General features: G+C 45.8%; 1 protein-coding gene across 1 annotated transcript in view; it reads left to right on the forward strand.

The window, feature by feature from the left end:
- Positions 1-21,142, forward strand: part of LOC140428891 (synaptonemal complex protein 2-like) — a 573,438-nt gene that overhangs the window by 162,685 nt on the left and 389,611 nt on the right. The window contains exon 5 of the mRNA XM_072515538.1: positions 18,044-18,078. Coding sequence (XP_072371639.1) covers positions 18,044-18,078 — 35 coding nt within the window. The remainder of the gene's footprint in view (positions 1-18,043; positions 18,079-21,142) is intronic.

Consider the following 21,142-nt stretch of genomic DNA (forward strand, 5'->3'; position numbering starts at 1 on the left):
GAAACCAATGACGTCAGTCGATTAGCACGGCCTTTGTATTCCTAATATGTATTCATCTCTAGTATTACTGCAGAGAACATTGACGTCACTGATCACCTCTCCTTTGTATCGGAATTGTACCTTTGTCTCTGTGTAAGCCAACTGAAAGGCTCAGCAATTATCAATGTATCACCTGTTGGGAGGGGGGTGGGTTTCTTATTGTGTATAAACATTTTTACGTCCCTTTTGTTCCTCAGCGTGTGCCTGCTGCGACCCTTGATTCCAGCGGCCTTTCTCCTTGTGACATGTAAAATCATTTAATTTTAACTGTTATCTGTTACACTTCAGTCTAAAAGCCTTACTCGGATGTTAAAGATTTCAACAGCAGCCAGTTCCATCTTCTCCAGAATTGATCTGAATATGTCAGGAATCTAAATCCCTCCCTCCTACACCATTTCTCCTGTCTACTTTCCTGATCTCACAAGCATAGGATCATAGGAATTAGGAGCACAATTAGGCAATTCAGCCCTTCGAGCCTTCTCTGCCATTCAATCAGATCATGGCTGATCTCTTCCTGGTCTCAAATCCACCATCCTACCTGTTCCCCATATCTCTTTAACCCGTTTAAAATCAGAAATATCTCCTCCTGGAAACCCTTCAATAACTCAGATTCCACCGTACTATGGGACATCAAACTTCACAAGTTCACGAGAAGTGGTCCCTCGTCATCTCAGTTCTAAATCTACTGCCTTTCAACCTAAATTTGTGACCTCTCATTCTAGATTGCCTTACAAGAGGGATCATTTGGGCTATGTTCACTTTGTCAACCTCTTTTAGTATTTTATATACCTCAATCGGTCCCCTCTCATCCTTCTAAACTTCAGCGAGTATAAGCTCCTCATACATCAACCCTTTCATCCCCGGAATCAATGATGAGCCTCCTCTGAATTGCCTCCATTGCCACCACATCCTTCCTCAAATAAGGCGGACAGAACTGGACACAATACTCCAGATATAGTCTCACCACACCCTGTACAAGTGCAATAACACTTCTCCACTTTTATACTCTAGTCCTTTTGCAATAAACGCCAAAATTCCATTTGCCTTTTGCATTACATGCTGTACCTGCATACCAACGTTCTGCGATTCATGAACAAAGACACCCAGATCATTGCTCAGACAGACACATTTTGAATCTGCTTTCCATTTAAGAATTTGCCTTTCCTTTCTATTTTTTTGCTGAATGCATAACCTCACACTTACCTACATTAAACTCCATCTGCCAAATTTTGGCCCAATCTCCTAGCCTATCTATATCCCTCTGTAAAATCTTTATCTCCTCTTCACTGCCTGCTTCCCCATCTATTTTAGTATTGATATGTTCCACTCTGTCCCTGCTTGTTGATCATTTTTATAGATTGCAAACAGTTGAGGTGCGAGGACTGACCCCTGCGACACCCCTCTAGTTACAGATTGTCAGCCAGAGAAGGACCCATTTATCCCAACCCTCTGCTTTCTGTCAGTCAAGTCAATCCTCAATCCAATCTAGTACTCTACCTTCAATCCCATGTGACCTCACCTTCTGTATCAGTCTTTTATGCAACACCTTGTCAAACGGTTTCTGGAAGTCCAGATATACCACATCCACAGGTTCCCTATTATCCACCTTGCTGGATACGTCCTCAAAGAACTCGAGCAAGTGCTGACAATGGTGGATTGAACTTTGTCTTTCCAAATGTTCAGTCATCCCCTGAATGCTGATTGATTCCAGCAACTTCCCCTCCACAGAGGTCAAGCTAACCGGTCTATAGTTTCCAATTTTTTGCCTCTCTCCCTTTTTCAATATGGGCGTCACATTAGCATGTTTCCAATCCACTAGGACCCCCTCCAGAATCCTGAGAATTCTGTAATACTATAACCAATCCATCCACTATCTCTGCTCCCATCTCCCTTAATACTGTGGGGCCGGGTGCAAATCATCAGGTCCCTTATCTCCCTTTAATCCCATTAGTTTATTCAGTACCACCTTTCTAGTGATGATTATTGCACCAAGTTCCTCTGCATTAACTATAGTTTTTGGTTCAGTGCCTCTGCCATCTCTGTGCTCCCCATTATTACCTCACCAGTATCGTCCTCTAAAGGGCCAACATTCACGTTAACTATTCTCTATATATACTCATAGAATCTTTTGGTATCAGTGTTTATGTTTTCGGCTAGTTTCCTTTCGTAGTTCATCTTAGCTCTTTTGATTTTATTTTTAGTTGCCTTTTGCTGAATCTTAAAGTTCTCCCAATCCTCCAGCTTACCACTAGCTTTTGCAGTATGGTATACCCTAGTCTTTGCCTTTGTGTCTTCCTTGACTTCCTTGTTTACCATGGAATGTTTTTCATCCTTTTACGATTCCTCTTCCTCTCAGGAATATACTTTAATTGCGAGGTATTTAATATCTCCCTGAACATCCGCCATTGTCCCTCAACTGTCCTACCCTCAATTATCTGTGCCAAATCGACTTGGGCCAACTCTTTCCTTAGGCCTGTATAATTTCCTTTGCCTAACGTTAAAAATCTAGTATGGCACTCGTGTCTTCTCTCGCTCAATCTGAATTTGAAATTCCAGTTTTAAAAAAATTATTTTACAGGATGTGGACTTTGCTGGTTAGGCCAGCATTTATTACCCATCCCTAGTTGCCCTTCAGAAGGTGGTGGTAATTGCCTTCTGGAACCGCTGGAATCCTTGAGGTGTAGGTAAAGTCACTGTGCTGTTAGGGCGGGTGTTCCAGGATTTTGCCCCAGCGACAGCGAAGGATCGGTAATATATTTCCAAGCCGGGGTGGTGTGTGACTTGGAGGGGAACCTCCAAATGGTGGGTTTCCCAGGTGTCAGCTGCTCTTGTCCTTCTAGATTGTAGTGGCCATGGGTTTGAAAGGTGCTGTCGAATGTTGGTGAGTTTCTGACGTGCATCTTGTAGATGGTACACATCGCTGCCACTGTTCGTCGGTGGTGGAGTAGAGTGGTGGAATGTTTGTGGAAGGGGGAGCAATCAAGCGGGCTGCTTTGTCCTGGATGGTGTTGAGTTTCTTGAGTGTTGTTGGAACTGCACTCATCCAGGCAAGTGGAGAGCATTCCATTACACTGCTGACTTGTGCCTTGTAGATGGTTGACAGGCTTTGGGGGGTCAGGAGATGAGTTCCTCATCGTCGGATTCCTAGCCTTTGACCTCCCTGGTAGCCTCAGTATTAATGTGGCTGGTCCAGTTTTGTTTCTGATCAGTGGAAATCCACAAGATGTTGATTGCGGGGGAATTCAGCAAATGGTAAGAATGTAACTTGCCACTTGTCAGCCCAAGCCTGGATATTGTCCAGGTCTTGCTGCATTTGGACATGGACTGCTTCATTATCTGAAGAGTCACGAATGGTGCTGAACATTGTGCAGGCATCCACAAGCATCCCTACTTCTGTCCTTATGATGGAAGGTAGATCATTTGTAGAAGGGACTTTAGTTGGCGGATTAGTTGCCTTAATACCCTGTATTCTTTCTTAACTGGCTGCTTGACTATATTTTATGGCAATAGGCACTTGGCAAAGCATGATGGGTCAAGAAGTTTTGCATGTAATAGGCAGAAGGTCAGACTATGTAAACAAGTGCACAGCTGCACATTGTTGCTGACAGTAGACAATTATTATTGTTCTTAGGCTAGGAATTCAAGGCCTGTTGTTTAACTCTGCTCGCACTTCTGTCTCTGGGCTTATCAAAGGAATGCCTCGTTTTTCTAAATATTGCTTATTGTACCATATGAAGTACTGCTGTACTCTTGTAAGGTGGGGACAATTAGAAGGACTGTGGTCACTCTAACTCCCTCCACGAACTTCGTATTAAATAAAGGACCTTTGCGAAAACTCGAAGTGCTGACTATTTTTTCCTCAACATCATTAATGGAGCAGCTGAAGATGGTTAGGCCTATTACACTACCTTGAGGAACTCCAGCTATGATGTCCTGGAGCTGAGATGATTGACCTCCAACCACCATAACCATCTTTCTTAGTGCCAGGTATGACTCTAACCCTGATCCCCATTGACTCCAGTTTAGCTCCTTCATGCCAGACTTTGTCAACTGCCTTGATGTCAAGCGCAGTCACTCTTACCTCACCTCTGGCATTCATCTCTTTTGTCCATGTTTGAATCAAGGCTGTAATGAGGTCCGGAGCTGAGTGACCCTGGCTGAACCCGAACGGAGCATCTGTGAGCACGATATTGCTGAGTAGATGCTGCTTGATAGCACTGTTGATGACTCCTTCCATCACTTTGTTTATGATGGAGAGTAGACTGATAGGGCATTAATTGGCTGAATTCGGTTTCTCCTGTATCTTGTGTACAGGACACACCTGGGCAATTTTCAACTTTGCAGGGTAGATGCCAGTGTTGTAGCTGTACAGCTTGGCCAGTTCTGGACCACAAGTCTTCAGTACTATTGCCGGGATATTGTCAGGGCCCATAGCCTTTGCAGCATCCATTGCCTTCAGCCGTTTCTTGATATCACGTGGATGAATCATATTGGCTGAAGACTGACATCTGTGAAGCCGGGGACCTCCAGAGGAGACCGAGATGGATCATCCACTCGGCACTTCTGGCTGAAGATTGTTACGAATGCCTCAGCCTTGTCTTTTGCACATCATTGAGGATGTGGATATTTGCGGAGCATCCTCCTCCAGTGAGTTGTTCAATTGTACACCACCATTTACGACTGGATGTAACAGGACTACAGAGCTTAGATCTGGTGCAATCACTTATCTGTCTTATTTGCTGCTTATGCTGTTTGGCACGCAGATAGTCCTGTGTTGTAGCTTCACCAGGTTGACACCTCATAAGAACTAGGAGCAGGAGTAGGCTCTCTGGCCCCTCAATCTTGCACTGCCATTCAATAAGATCATGACTGATGCCCACGTGGACTCAGCGGCACTTGTCTGCCTGCTCGCCGTAATCTTTTATTCCTTTACTGTTTAAAAATCTATCTACCTTTGCCTTAAAAACGTTTAATGAGGTATCCTCAACTGATTCACTGGGCAGGGAATTCCACAGATTCACACACGACCCTTTGGGTGAAGAAGTTCCTCCACAACTCAGTCGTAAATCTGGTCCCCCTTATTTTGAGGCTATGACCCCTAGTTCTAGTTTCACCCGCCAGTAGAAACAACCTCCCTGCTTCTATTCTATCTATTCCCTTCAGAATTTTATATGTTTCTATCAGATATCCCCTCATTCTTCTAAATTGCAATGAGTATAGTCCCAGTCTACTTAGTCTCTCCTCATAAGCTAATTCTCTCAACTCCGGAATCAACTAGTGAATCTCCTCTGCACACTCTCCAGTGCCAGTACATCCTTTCTCAAGTGAGGAGACCAAAACTGTATCCAGTACTCCAGTTGTGCCCTCACCAGCACGCTATACAGCTGCAACATAATCTCCCTACTTTTGAACTCTATCCCTCTAGCAGTGAAGGACAAAATTCCATTTGCCGCCTTAATTACTTGCTGCACCAATGTTTTACGATTCATGCACAAGGATACCCAGGTCCCTGTTAGAATCTTTAATTTGAAGGGAATTAACTTGCCGAACTACGCCAAGTTGGGGGAAGCTTAGTGATGAATCAAAGTCCTGGCGCAATACGACAAGTTGTAAGATTTGTAATATTTTTGGACTATGCCAAGTTATTGGATTCCTAGTATTATTCGACTGTAAAGTTGAAGGAATTTATATCATTTCCACTATTCGGTTACCAGTAGCACTTTGCGAATACTGGGACTCAGCACAAATTTAAGTTAAAACTTCTCTGGTGCCAAAAAGAATTGTTTTATTTGTAGTTGCTTGATTACAATTTGAAAGTCATTTAAAAAGCAATTCGTAGATAATTCGAAGCTTTCAGAGAATTACAGACATTAACTTTTTTTCTTCGGCAGACAGCTCAAAAGTAACTTTTAAAAGGTCAAAGTCTGGAAATGAAACATGAAGAGAGAGAGAGCTAATCTTCAGCTAAACTCAAACTCAAAGTACAAAACAGACTGACAGAATCAAAGACAGAACCCCCAAAAGACATCTCTAAAATGGCGGGCGGAAACTTTTCAGTTATACACTTTCATATCTGTCTTAAGTCATCTAATCACACCCCAATATAATCCTAATTGGTTTGGGTTAGACTCAAACACATTTGATTTGATGGCAAGCCGTCCATCTTCAATGTGCAACATCAGCTTTTAATTGTTTCATGTCGACATGTTATGGAATGTGATATTCTGCTCATCTTTACCAGCAATAGACTGGTTTTAAGCTAGCTTGGCTAATGTAACAATGGAGACTTCATATCGAGAAAGAATGAGTGAAATATATATATAATTCAATGCTCTTACAAACTGCATTGGACTCCTGCCACCTCGTTGCCATGGAACTCAGTCCTTGTCCTTGACAAGCAGTGTCAAATTGTCTTGCAACTGTGCTGTCATAATCTATGATGGAATTTTATGCTGTTTCATGTATCTATTGAAGACCTGAATTTATGTGTGCTAAAATTCTCATTTTTAAATGAGTATTTAAAACTAGGGCTTAATATTTATGCTTAAACAGCTATCTTTTACCTATACTAGTTGTATTCGAAATACCTGGCTTCTACATGCTGCAATTTTTTACGATTCAAATACCGTTTAGGTGGTACAGGCATAGGGCAGGAATTGGGTCTGTGTAGGGTGGTGTTTCAAATGGTCGGTGCAGACTTGATGGGCCGAATGACCTCCTTCTGCACTGCAGGAATTCTATGATTCTATTCTATGATTATAAGAGTCCATTTTGCTGTTATTCCTTACCAAAATGGACGACCTTACATTTATCCATGATTTGGAGATGCTGGCATTGGACTGCGGTGGGCACAGTAAGAAGTCTTACAACACCAGGTTAAAGTCCAACAGGTTTGTTTCGAATCACTAGCTTTCGGAGCGCAGCTCCTTCCTCAGGTTGAACTCCATCTGCCAGACACTTGGCCACTCACTTAAACTACCTCTATCGCTCTGCAGACTTTCAGTGTTCTCAGCACACTTGGCTCTACCACTCATCTTATTGTCATCTGCGAACTTGGACACATTACATAAGAACTAGGAACAGGAGTAGGCCACCTGGCCCCTCGAGCCTGCTCCGCCATTCAATGAGATCATGGCTGATCTTTGTGGACTCAGCTCCACTCTCCGGCCCGTGCACCATATCCCCGATATCCCACCAATTACACTTGGTCCACAACTCCAGATCATCTACGTAAATTGTAAACAATTGCGGACCCAACACTGATCCCTGAGACACACCACTAGCCACTGATCACAAACCAGAAAAACACCCATTTATTCCCACTCTTTGCTTTCTGTCAGTAAACTAATCCTCTACACCCGTAACGCCATGCACCTTTATCTGATGCAGCAGCCTTTTGTGTGGCACTTTGTCGAATGCCTTCTGGAAATCCAGATACACCACATCCACTGGTTCCCTGTTGTCCACCGCGCTCGTAATGTCCTCAAAGAATTCCACTAAACTAGTCAAACTCCCTTTCATGAATCAATGCTGCGTCTTCCCAATGGGACAATTTCTATCCAGATGCCTCACTATTTCTTCCTTAACAATAGATTCAAGCATTTTCCCCAATACAGAAATGAAATGAAAATCGCTTATTGTCACAAGTAGGCTTCAAATGAAGTTACTGTGAAAAGCCCCTAGTCGCCACATTCCAGCGCCTGTTCAGGGAGGCTGGTACGGGAATTGAATCGTGCTGCGGGCCTGCCTTGGTCTGCTTTAAAAGCCAGCTATTTAGCCCAGTGTCCTAAACCAGAAGTTAAGCTAACTGGCCTATGGTTACCCGCCTTTTGTCTACATTCTTTTTTAAAAAATATATATTTTATTCAAAATTTTTGGCCAACCATAACATAGAACATAGAACAATACAGCGCAGTACAGGCCCTTCGGCCCACGATGTTGCACCGAAACAAAAGCCATCTAACCTACACTATACCATTATCATCCATATGTTTATCCAATAAACTTTTAAATGCCCTCAATGTTAGCGAGTTCACTACTGTAGCAGGTAGGGCATTCCACGGCCTCACTACTCTTTGCGTAAAGAACCTACCTCTGACCTCTGTCCTATATCTATTACCCCTCAGTTTAAAGTTATGTCCCCTCGTGCCAGCCATTTCCATCCGCGGGAGAAGGCTCTCACTGTCCACCCTATCCAACCCCCTAATCATTTTGTATGCCTCTATTAAGTCTCCTCTTAACCTTCTTCTCTCCAACGAAAACAACCTCGAGTCCATCAGCCTTTCCTCATAAGATTTTCCCTCCATACCAGGCAACATCCTGGTAAATCTCCTCTGCACCCGCTCCAAAGCCTCCACGTCCTTCCTATAATGCGGTGACCAGAACTGTACGCAATACTCCAAATGCGGCCGTACCAGAGTTCTGTACAGCTGCAACATGACCTCCTGACTCCGGAACTCAATCCCTCTACCAATAAAGGCCAACACTCCATAGGCCTTCTTCACCACCCTACCAACCTGTGGCAACTTTCAGGGATCTATGTACATGGACACCTAGATCCCTCTGCTCATCCACACTTTCAAGAACTTTTCCATTAGCCAAATATTCCACATTCCTGTTATTCCTTCCAAAGTGAATCACCTCACACTTCTCTACATTAAACTCAATTTGCCACCTCTCAGCCCAGCTCTGCAGCTTATCTATATCCCTCTGTAACCTGCTACTTCCTTCCACCCTATCGGCAACACCACCGACTTTAGTATCGTCTGCAAATTTACTCACCCACCCTTCTGCGCCTTCCTCTAGGTCATTGATAAAAATGACAAACAGCAACGGCCCCAGAACAGATCCTTGTGGTACTCCACTTGTGACTGTACTCCATTCTGAACATTTCCCATCAACCACCACCCTCTGTCTTCTTTCAGCTAGCCAATTTCTGATCCACATCTCTAAATCACCCTCAATCCCCAGCCTCCGTATTTTCTGCAATAGCCTACCGTGGGGAACCTTATCAAACGCTTTGCTGAAATCCATATACACCACATCAACTGCTCTACCCTCGTCTACCTGTTCAGTCACCTTCTCAAAGAACTCGATAAGGTTTGTGAGGCATGACCTACCCTTCACAAAGCCATGCTGACTATCCCTGATCATATTATTCCTATCTAGATGATTATAAATCTTGTCTCTTATAATCCCCTCCAAGACTTTACCCACTACAGACGTGAGGCTCACCGGTCTATAGTTGCCGGGGTTGTCTCTGCTCCCCTTTTTGAACAAAGGGACCACATTTGCTATTCTCCAGTCCTCTGGCACTATTCCTGTAGCCAATGATGACATAAAAATCAAAGCCAATGGTCCAGCAATCTCTTCCCTGGCCTCCCAGAGAATCCTAGGATAAATCCCATCAGGTCCCGGGGACTTATCTATTTTCAGCCTGTCCAGAATTGCCAACACCTCTTCCCTACGTACCTCAATGTCATCTAACCTATTTACCTGGAGCTCAGCATTCTCCTCCACAACATTATCTTTTTCCTGAGTGAATACTGACGAAAAATATTCATTTAGTATCTCGCCTATCTCTTCAGACTCTACACACAACTTCCCATCCCTGTCCTTGACTGGTCCTACTCTTTCCCTAGTCATTCGCTTATTCCTGACATACCTATAGAAAGCTTTTGGGTTTTCCTTGATCCTTCCTGCCAAATACTTCTCATGTCCCCTCCTTGCTCGTCTTAGCTCTCTCTTTAGATCCTTCCTCGCTACCTTGTAACTATCCATCGCCCCAACTGAAACTTCACACCTCATCTTCACATAGGCCTCCTTCTTCCTCTTAACAAGAGATTCCACTTCTTTGGTAAACCATGGTTCCCTCGCTCGGCACCTTCCTCCCTGCCTGACCGGTACATACTTATCAAGAACACGCAGTAGCTGATCCTTGAACAAGAGTATCTTTGTGTACATTGTGTATCTTTTACACAGTAATATAACAATATAAATAACAATGGCCAGTTTTTTAAACAAGAAATAAATAATATATAAACAACATCAAAATTAAAAAACAAAACAAAACTAAATGGCAACTACCTTGTCCAAAATAAATACTCTCCAAAAATACAATTCAGCAGTCCAGTATACAATTACCTATAACAACAACCTATACATATTATACTTATACACTAACATCCCTGAGAGTCCTTCTGGTTCCTCTCCCACCCCCCCCCCCTCCCCCCCTGGGTTGCTGCTGCTGTCTTCTTCTTTTCCATTCCCTCTATCTTTCTGTGAGGTATTCGACGAACGGTTGCCACCGCCTGGTGAACCCTTGAGCCGATCCCCTTAGGGCGAACTTAATCCGTTCCAGCTTTATAAACCCTGCCATGTCATTTCTCCAGGTCTCCACACCCTTGGCTTCCTTCCACATCAACAGTATCCTGCGCCGGGCTACTAGGGACGCAAAGGCCAAAACATCAGCCTCTTTCGCCTCCTGCACTCCCGGCTCTTCTGCAACCCCGAATATAGCCAACCCCCAGCTTGGTTCGACCTGGACCCCCACCACCTTCGAAAGCACCTTTGTCACCCCCACCCAAAACCCCTGTAGTGCCGGACATGACCAGAACATGTGGGTGTGATTCGCTGGGCTTCTCGAGCATCTCGCACACCTATCCTCTACTCCAAAAAATTTACTGAGCCGTGCTCCAGTCATATGCGCCCTGTGTAACACCTTAAATTGTATCAGGCTTAGCCTGGCACACGAGGACGATGAGTTTACCCTACTTAGGGCATCGGCCCACAGCCCCTCCTCAATCTCCTCCCCCAGCTTTTCTTCCCATTTCCCTTTCAGCTCATCTACCATAATCTCCCCCTCGTCCCTCATTTCCCTATATATGTCTGATACCTTACCGTACCCCACCCATGTCTTCGAGATCACTCTATCCTGCACCTCCTGCGTCGGGAGCTGCGGGAATTCCCTCACCTGTTGCCTCGCAAAAGCCCTCAGTTGCATATACTGGAATGCATTCCCTTGGGGCAACCCATATTTTTCAGTCAGCGCTCCCAGACTTGCAAACGTCCCATCTACAAACAGATCTCTCAATTGTGTTACTCCTGCTCTTTGCCATGTTCCAAATCCCCCATCCATTCTCCCCGGAGCAAACCTATGGTTATTTCTTATCGGGGACCACACCGAGGCTCCCGTCTTTCCCCTATGCCGTCTCCACTGCCCCCAAATTTTCAGAGTAGCCACCACCACCGGGCTTGTGGTGTATTTCTTCGGTGAGAACGGCAACGGCGCCGTCACCATAGCTTGTAGGCTAGTCCCCCTGCAGGACGCCCTCTCCAATCTCTTCCACGCCGCTCCCTCCTCTTCTCCCATCCACTTACATACCATTGAGATGTTGGCGGCCCAGTAGTACTCACTCAGACTCGGTAGCGCCAGCACCCCCCCATCCCTACTACGCTGCAAAAATCCCTTCCTCACTCTCGGGGTCTTCCCGGCCCACACAAAACTCATGATACTCTTCTCAATCCTTTTGAAAAAAGCCTTCGTGATCACCACCGGAAGGCACTGAAACACAAAGAGGAATCTCGGGAGGACCACCATTTTAACCGCCTGCACCCTCCCTGCCAGTGACAGGGATACCATGTCCCATCTCTTGAAGTCCTCCTCCATCTGTTCCACCAACCGCGTTAAATTTAACCTATGCAATGTACCCCAATTCTTGGCTATCTGGATCCCCAAGTAGCGAAAGTCCCTTGTTACCTTCCTCAGCGGTAAGTCCTCTATTTCTCTGCTCTGCTCCCCTGGATGCACCACAAACAACTCACTTTTCCCCATGTTCAGTTTATATCCTGAAAATTCTCCAAACTCCCCAAGTATCCGCATTATCTCTGGCATCCCCTCCGCCGGGTCCGCCACATACAACAACAAATCGTCCGCATACAGAGATACCCGGTGTTCTTCTCCTCCCCTGAGTACTCCCCTCCACTTCCTGGAACCCCCTCAATGCTATTGCCAGGGGCTCAATCGCCAGTGCAAACAATAATGGGGACAGAGGACATCCCTGCCTCGTCCCTCTATGGAGCCGAAAATACGCAGACCCCCGTCCATTCGTGACCACGCTCGCCATCGGGGCCCTATACAGCAGCTGTACCCATCTAATATACTCATCTCCAAAGCCAAATCTCCTCAACACCTCCCACAAATAATCCCACTCCACTCTATCAAATGCTTTCTCGGCATCCATCGCCACCACTATCTCCGCTTCCCCCTCTGGTGGGGGCATCATCATTACCCCTAGCAGCCTCCGTATATTCGTATTCAGCTGTCTCCCCTTCACAAACCCAGTTTGGTCCTCATGGACCACCCCCGGGACACAATCCTCTATCCTCATTGCCAATTACCTTGGCCAGAATCTTAGCGTCTACGTTCAGGAGGGAAATAGGCCTATAGGACCCGCATTGCAGCGGGTCTTTTTCCTTCTTTAGGAGAAGCGATATCGTTGCCTCTGACATAGGGCAGCTGTCCCCTTTCCCTCGCCTCATTAAAGGTTCTCATCAGTAGGGGGGCGAGCAAGTCCACATATTTCCTGTAAAATTCAACTGGGAATCCATCCGGTCCCGGGGCCTTCCCCGCCTGCATGCTCCTAATTCCTTTCACTAGTTCCTCCATTTCGATCTGTGCTCCCAGTCCCACCCTCTCCTGCTCCTCCACCTTAGGAAATTCCAGCTGGTCCAGAAAACACATAATTCTCTCCTTCCCATCCGGGGGCTGAGCTTCATATAATCTTTCATAGAATGCCTTGAACACTCCATTCACTCTCTCCGCTCCCCGCTCCATCTCTCCCTCCTCATCCCTCACTCCCCCTATTTCCCTCGCTGCTCCCCTTTTCCTCAATTGGTGGGCCAGCAACCTGCTTGCCTTCTCCCCATATTCGTACTGTACACCCTGTGCCTTCCTCCGCTGTGCCTCTGCAGGACCCGTTGTCAGCAACTCAAATTCTACGTGTAGCCTTTGCCTTTCCCTGTACAGTCCCTCCTCCGGTGCCTCCGCATATTGCCTGTCCATCCTCAGAAGTTCTTGCAGCAACCGCTCCCGTTCCCTACTCTCCTGCTTTCCTTTATGTGCCCTTATTGATATCAGCTCCCCTCTAACCACTGCCTTCAGCGCCTCCCAGACCACTCCCACCTGGACCTCCCCATTATCATTGAGTTCCAAGTACTTTTCAATACACCCCCTCACCCTTAGACACACCCCCTCATCCGCCATTAGTCCCATGTCCATTCTCCAGGGTGGACGCCGTTCTTTTTCCTCCCCTATCTCCAAGTCCACCCAGTGTGGAGCGTGATCCGAAATAGCTATAGCCGTATACTCCGTCCCCCTCACCTTCGGGATCAACGCCCTTCCCAAAACAAAAAAGTCTATTCGCGAATAAACTTTGTGGACACAGGAGAAAAACAAAAACTCCTTACTCCTATGTCTGCTAAATCTCCATGGCTCTACTCCTCCCATCTGCTCCATAAAGTCTTTAAGCACCTTGGCTGCTGCCGGCCTCCTTCCAGTCCTGGACCTCGATCTGTCCAGCCCTGGTTCCAGCACCGTGTTAAAATCTCCACCCATTACCAACTTCCCCACCTCTCGGTCCGGGATACGTCCTAACATGCGCCTCATAAAGTTGGCATCATCCCAGTTCGGGGCATATACGTTCACTAAGACCACCGCCTCCCCCTGTAATTTGCCACTCACCATCACGTATCTGCCCCCACTATCCGCCACTATGGTCTTTGCCTCAAACATTACCCGCTTCCCCACTAGTATAGCCACCCCCCCTATTTTTCGCATCTAGCCCCGAATGAAACACCTGCCCCACCCATCCTTTGCGTCGTCTAACCTGGTCTATCAGTTTCAAATGCGTCTCCTGTAACATAACGACATCTGCCTTAAGTTTCTCAAGGTGTGCGAGTACCCGTGCCCTCTTTATCGGCCCGTTCAGCCCTCTCACATTCCACGTGATCAGCCGGGTTGGGGGGCTCTTTACCCCCCCCCCCCTTGTCGATTAGCCATCCCCTTTTATCCAGCTCCTCACCCGGTTCCCACGCAGCTGTGTCTTCCCCAGGCGGTGCCCTCCTGTCCCGCCCACCCCACCCCATACTAGCTCCCCCTTCTCCCCAGCAGCAGCAACCCAGTAAATCCCCCCTCCCACCCCCCCTGCTAGATCCCCCACTAGCGTAGTTACACCCCCCATGTTGCTCCCAGAAGTCAGCAAACTCTAGCCGACCTCGGCTTCCCCCCGTGACCTCGGCTCGCACCGTGCGACGCCCCCTCCTTCCTGCTTCCCTATTCCCGCCATAATTATCATAGCGCGGGAACAAAGCCCGCGCTTCCCTTTTGGCCCCGCCCCCAATGGCCAACGCCCCCAGCTCCTCCACCTCCCTTCCTCCCTCCCCCACAACCTGTGGAAGAGAGAAAAGTTACCGGGTCGCAGGATTAACAACATAAAAATCATCTCTCCCCCCTTTTTCCCCCCTCTTCGCCCCCCATATTCGCCCCACCACTTTGTCTCAAATGTTCTTTTTTAATAACCCGCTTATTCCAATTTCTCTTCAACAATAAATGTCCACGCCTCATCCGCCGTTTCAAAGTAGTGGTGCTTCCCTTGATATGTGACCCACAGTCTTGCCGGCTGCAGCATTCCAAATTTAATCTTTTTATGAAGCACCGCCTTGGCCCGATTAAAGCTCGCCCTTCTTCTCGCCACCTCCGCACTCCAGTCTTGATATACGCGGATCACCGCATTCTCCCACCTACTGCTCCGAGTTTTCTTTGCCCATCTGAGGACCATCTCTCTGTCCTTAAAACGGAGGAATCTCACCACTATGGCTCTGGGAATTTCTCCTGCTCTCGGTCCTCGCGCCATCACTCGGTATGCTCCCTCCACCTCCAACGGACCCGTCGGGGCCTCCGCTCCCATTAACGAGTGCAGTATCGTGCTCACATATGCCCCGACGTCCGCCCCTTTTGCACCTTCAGGAAGACCAAGAATCCTTACATTCTTCCTCCTCGCATTATTCTCCAGCACCTCCAGCCTTTCCACACATCGTTTATGGTGTGCCTCGTGCATCTCCGTCTTCACCACCAGGCCCTGTATATCGTCCTCGTTCTCGGCAGCCTTTGCCTTCACGACCCGAAGCTCCCGCTCCTGGGTCTTTTGCTCATCTTTTAGCCCTTCAATCGCCTGTAATATCGGGGCCAACAGCTCCTTCTTCATCTTTTTAAGCTCTTCCACGCAGCGTTTTAAAAACTCGTGTTGTTCAGGGCCCCATATTAAACTACCACCTTCCGACGCCATCTTGGTTTTTGCTTGCCTTCCTTGCCGCTGCTCTAAAGGATCCATCGCAATCCGGCCACTTTCCTCTCCTTTTTCCATCTGTATCCAGGGGGGATTCCCTTCTGGTTTACCGCACAGTGCTTTTAGCCGTTAAAATTGCTGTTGGGGCTCTTATTAAGAGCCCAAAAGTCCGTTCCACCGGGAGCTGCCGAAACGTGCGACTTAGCTGGTCATCGCCGCACCCGGAAGTCGTCTACATTCTTTTTTAAACAATTGTGTCACATTTGCTGTTTTACAATCTGTCAGAACCGCCCCTGAATCCAGCGAATTTTGGTAAATTACCACAAATGCATATGCTATTTCCCCCGTCACCTCTTTTAGTACCCTGGGGTGGATTTTCTTCAGGGCCAGAAGACTTGTCCAACTTTAGCCTCATTCGGTTGCCCAACATTACCTCTTTAGTGATAATGATCGCTTCCAGGTCCCCACCCGCCATCGCCTCCTTGCCAACAATTAATGGCATGTTATTTGTGTCTTCCCCTGTGAAGACCGACACAAAATACCTCAACCATTTCCTCATTTACCATTATTAAATCCCCCTTCTTATCCTCTAACGGATCAATGCTTACCTTAGCTACTGTTTAGCGTTTTATATATTTGTAGTAATGGTTGCTATCTTTTTATATTCTGAGCTAGTTTACTCTCATAATCTATCTTACTTTTCTTTATAGCATTTTTAGTGACTTTCTGTTGACTTTTAAAGATTTCCCAATCCTCTTGTTTCCCACTAATCTTTGCCATTTTGTATGCCTTTTCTTCCAATTGATACCCTACTTCATTTCCTCAGATATCCATGGCCGATTATCCTTTTTCCTACAGTTCTTCCTTTTCACTGGTATATACTTTTTCTGAGCACTGTGAAAAGTCTCTTTGAAAGATCTCCACTGTTCCTCAACTGTCCCACCGCAAAGTCTTGGCTCCCAATCTACCCTAGCCAACTCCTCCCTCATCCCATTGTAGTCTCCTTTGTTCAAGCACAAGACACTGGCATTGGGTTTTACTTTCTCACACTCCATCTGCATTTTAAATTCAGCCATACATAATCGCTCCTTCCGAGAGGATCCCTAACTATGAGACAGGAATAATTAACTATAATTATTCCTGTCTCATTACACAAGACCAGATATAGGATCGTTTGCTCCCTCGTAGGTTTCATTACCTACTGTTTGAGGAAACTATCGCGGATACATTCTATGAACTTTTCCTCAAGGCTGCCCTGACCGACCTGGTTTGACCAATCGACATGTAGATTAAAATCCCCCATGATAATTGCAGTACCATTTTTACATGCATTTTTCGGTATGCCTGATGCTGCTACTGGCACTCTTCATTGATGCTATGATTACTCCTTTCAACAGTTTTCTTAACAACAAAACTATTTGTTAACCTTTCTTCATTAGATAATATTAAAACTAAAATAGCCTGCTCCTTGGTTGGCTCCAAAATATATTTCTCTAAGAAATACATGCCATGAATTCGCCCTCAAGTTTGATTAGTCCAGTCAATATGCATATTACAATCACCCATGATTACCGTTTATGAGAAATTTATCTTTCTCATAAACCCTCATTATTTCTTGGTTTATACTATGCCCCACTTTGGAAGTATTGCTCGGAGACCTGTAAATGATTCCTGCCAAGGAGTTTTTTTCCCTTGTTTTCAATTTACACCCAGCTTAATTCAACATTTTGGCCCTCATAATTTCTTAATACAGCCTTGATGTCACCTTTAACCATTAATGCATCTCCACCTGTTCCATCGTGCCTATCCTTTTGGAATACTGAGTACCCTTGGACATTCAACTCTGGAACCATGTTTCAATAATCCCCATCAAATCATCTGTTTGTGCCGTCAGCTCTTTGACCTTATTCCGAACACTGAGTGCATTTGTGTACAAGGTTTTTAAACATGTGCTACTGATTTGTCTTTTCTTGTGCATTATGCTTTTCACACATTCCGACCTCCTTCATTAATCTCTGGTGACCTCCGCCTCATCCCCAACTTTCACTCCCACAGTCACCTTATATTTTGATTTTTTTTACATTTCTCTTCCCTCCGTAGTCGTTAGACTGGTCCTGCCTGTTCATTCTATTAACCTCTACCTTCGCCTCACATGCTGACTTGCTGCTTTGGTTCCCATTAACCATTATACTTCTTGTAGTTTTACCTTTCTCTTATCAACTTCATGTAACACTGGAAGTAATCCTGCGATCGCTATCCTCCAGAACCTGATTTTTAATTTATTTGTTAGCTTCCTATATTTTGCTTGCAGGATCTAATCAACCTCTTTACCTGTGTCACTGGTACCAACATGGACCATGACTTCTTGATGTTCATCCTCCCCCTTCAGAATGTCCTGTAGCTGCTCATTGACATTCTTGATCCTGGCACCAGGGAGGCAACATCCCAGCATAGGCCTACCTGTGCTCACTTTTTCTTTGAAAATCAGGAGCACCACAATTTAGGCAGGCTGATCATCACATTACACAACACGATACTCCTGTTGAGCTGGGAGCCTTGCCTCCCATTCCCATTTCCAGATTGTGCAAAGGTGAGAGCTGTGAAATTTACTCTTGAGCTTTTAATATATTCTGAATAACTTTGACGTATTTATTTTACAGGAATGATTTTGGGAAAAGGATTTTGGATGCTGGTGGTAAGAAATAACATTTTTATTGAAATTATTTTCAGTTAAAGTTGAGAGACAGAAGCAAAATATTTAGTTCCTCAACACTTTAATGAATTCAATATTTTCCAGTAATGCTGGCTGAATGATGTTTTATTTCAAATACTTGGTTTTGGATGTTCGTGTTTCATCAGTAAGCCCTTGAGAAGTCATATGCTGGAATACAGATTAAACCAACCTAAGTACACCAGATCAAGAATCCCTAAAATGTTGACATGCAAGTCTATTAAAGGTTTAGTGCCTTGTCTTAAATACATTAGCACAATTATTATCATTGCAAATCAGCTGCTTTCAAGCTGCTTTATGCAGCAATCCCCATGTGTTTAATCATCATTATTGGACAGAGTTTTCAGCTGTCACTAATTTTGCCCAGTTGTCTTGATGGAAAGCAGGCAACTGGGTATTTAAAGTCGCTTGTGGGATTCACTTGCTGTTGTGCAAAATTGTTGCGCTCATTTAGCAGGAAGAGAGGAATTGGACCCAGAAGAGGTGTTTTTACTTTTTTCATTTTGTACAACCAGAAAAATAGGCCTTGATTTTTTTCGGTGTTGGCAATGGGCGATCTGGATGGGAAAAGCATTGCTGAGGCCACCAACAATAATGACTGCTTTTTTTGCCATATATTCCGAAAAAACTTGCATTCATGTGTTCCATGGTATATCACTGGCGGGTGGCCTCTAATTCACCCACCCCACAATCAAATCAAACACAGGGGCCACCCCAGTGCACAGTTAGCAAACCAGGGAACAGTCTTAACCTAGGTGCATCCCCTGGCATTAAACTGGCAGTACCCTCTTCCCCGTTGATCACTGCACTCATCTTCAAGCTCCTGTGGGATTACTGTTCACAAGGTTCAAGCCTTCTGTGACTAGCTGTGCTTCATGTTGTTCTGACATCACACCGACGTGGATGGAATTTTGACGGGGGGTGGTGGGGGGGGGGGGGGGGATGATTCTGGTGTTTGGGCCTATCATCATATGTTAATTTATTCTATTGAGGTTACCATTGTTGAAAATCAGAAAACTCTGCCCGCCACTGATGAGAGAGGGCAGAATCGCTTCCTACTGAGAACTCATTGTGAAACATGACTTTGGCCTTCTGGCGATAATTTCCGCTCCTGTAGCTGTACCTGCCCGCATGAACGGGTGTGGAAAATCCAGGCCATAGATTCTGAATAAATCAATACTAAAAAGGGTCACATCTTCCAGGGTTCATTCAATTGAGTTCATAAAATCAGAAAAACTTACAGGACAGAAGGAACTTACCTGGCCTGTTATTTATGAGCTGGCTGGTTAAAGAAGCAGAGATGCTTAATTAACATTCCTGCTTTTTGCTTATAACCGGGTACGGTTCACATACGAGCACACACAGTAGGAACAAGATTTTATAACCCTACAGGAGGCCCAGGGATCTGCACCCTCAAAGTCCCTGGGGCCACACCTGAATATGATCTACCCAGATGAGGGGGGCAGAGCCACCCTCTTAAATCAGAGACTGCTGGGACATAAATACCCCAGGCCAAGTGTGCACCGGGAACGGGAGACCCTTCAGGCAGTAGTGGGTGTAAATATATGAGTAAATAATCTAACTTTTTCTACAGTTGTTGCTTCCCAGTGGTCGCTTGCCTGAGACTTTACACTGGCGATGAGGGTAAAGTGGAGTTGCAGGAGACACCACTTCCTCTGGACCAGGCCACCTCGATTTGGCCTCAGGAGGCCTCCTGTCAGGCTGCAGGAATGCCACTTATCGGTAAGCTAGAGGCGTTTGATGGCGAGACTAGGAATTGGAATGCGCTATTTTTTTCGACTGAACAATATTGTCTGGGACGACAGACAGATGGTGATCTTCTAGCGGTCTGCGATGCAGAGATGTACAGCACCATCAAAGGTTTTCCAGACTCGCCCGATACCCGCCGGTTTACGGACTTAGTTACCCTGGTAAGCAATCATTTTGATCCAAAAACATCGCAAATTGACCACTGTTTCCGCTCGACTGCCCAAAACCAAGGGGAATTCTGGCCCGTTTACGGAAACCTGCCGAGTTCTGTGAGTTCGGCCCAATCTTATCTGAGGCATCCGGGGATATGGCAACTCAATGCTTGTTGGGAGAGACGCATCTTGACCTGAAGAAAGCAACCCGGGAGGAGGCTGAATGTGGTGTCCAAGAACTTCGAGGAATGGCCATTCTAAATGGGATCTACTCCCATTTGGAAGCAAATGGACGTATTAGTGAGAGGCAGCATGGTTTTGTGAAGGGGAGGTCGTGTCTCACTAACTTGATAGAGTTTTTCGAAGAGGTCACAAAGATGATTGATGCAGGTAGGGCAGTGGATGTTGTCTATATGGACTTCAGTAAGGCCTTTGACAAGGTCCCTCATGGTAGACTGGTACAAAAGGTGAAGTCACACGGGATCAGAGTTGAGCTGGCAAGATGGACACAGAACTGACTAGGTCATAGAAGGCAGAGAGTAGCAATGGAAGGGTGCTTTTCTAATTGGAGGGCTGTGACTAGTGGTGTTCTGCAGGGATCAGTGCTGGGACCTTTGCTGTCCATAGTATATACAAATGATTTGGAGGAAAATGTAACTGGTCTGATTAGTAAGTTTGCAGACGACACAAAGGTTGGTGGAATTGCGGATAGCGATGAGGACTGTCAGAGGATACAGCAGAATTTAGATCGTTTGGAGACTTGTGTGAAGAGATGGCAGATGGAGTTTAATCCAGACAAATGTGAGGTAATGCATTTTGGAAGGTCTAATGCAGGCAGGGAATATACAGTGAATGGTAGAACCCTCAAGAGTATTGAAAGTCAGAGAGATCTAGGTGTACAGGTCCACAGGTCACTGAAAGGGGCAACACAGGTGGAGAAGGTAGTCAAGAAGGCATACGGCATGCTTGCCTTCATTGGCCGGGGCATTGAGTATAAGAATTGGCAAGTCATGTTGCAGCTGTATAGAATCTTAGTTAGGCCACACTTGGAGTATAGTGTTCAATTCTGGTCGCCACACTACCAGAAGGATGTGGAGGCTTTAGAG

Source organism: Scyliorhinus torazame, chromosome 8 (assembly GCF_047496885.1).
Source record: "Scyliorhinus torazame isolate Kashiwa2021f chromosome 8, sScyTor2.1, whole genome shotgun sequence".
Classification (NCBI taxonomy): Eukaryota; Metazoa; Chordata; class Chondrichthyes; order Carcharhiniformes; family Scyliorhinidae; genus Scyliorhinus; species Scyliorhinus torazame.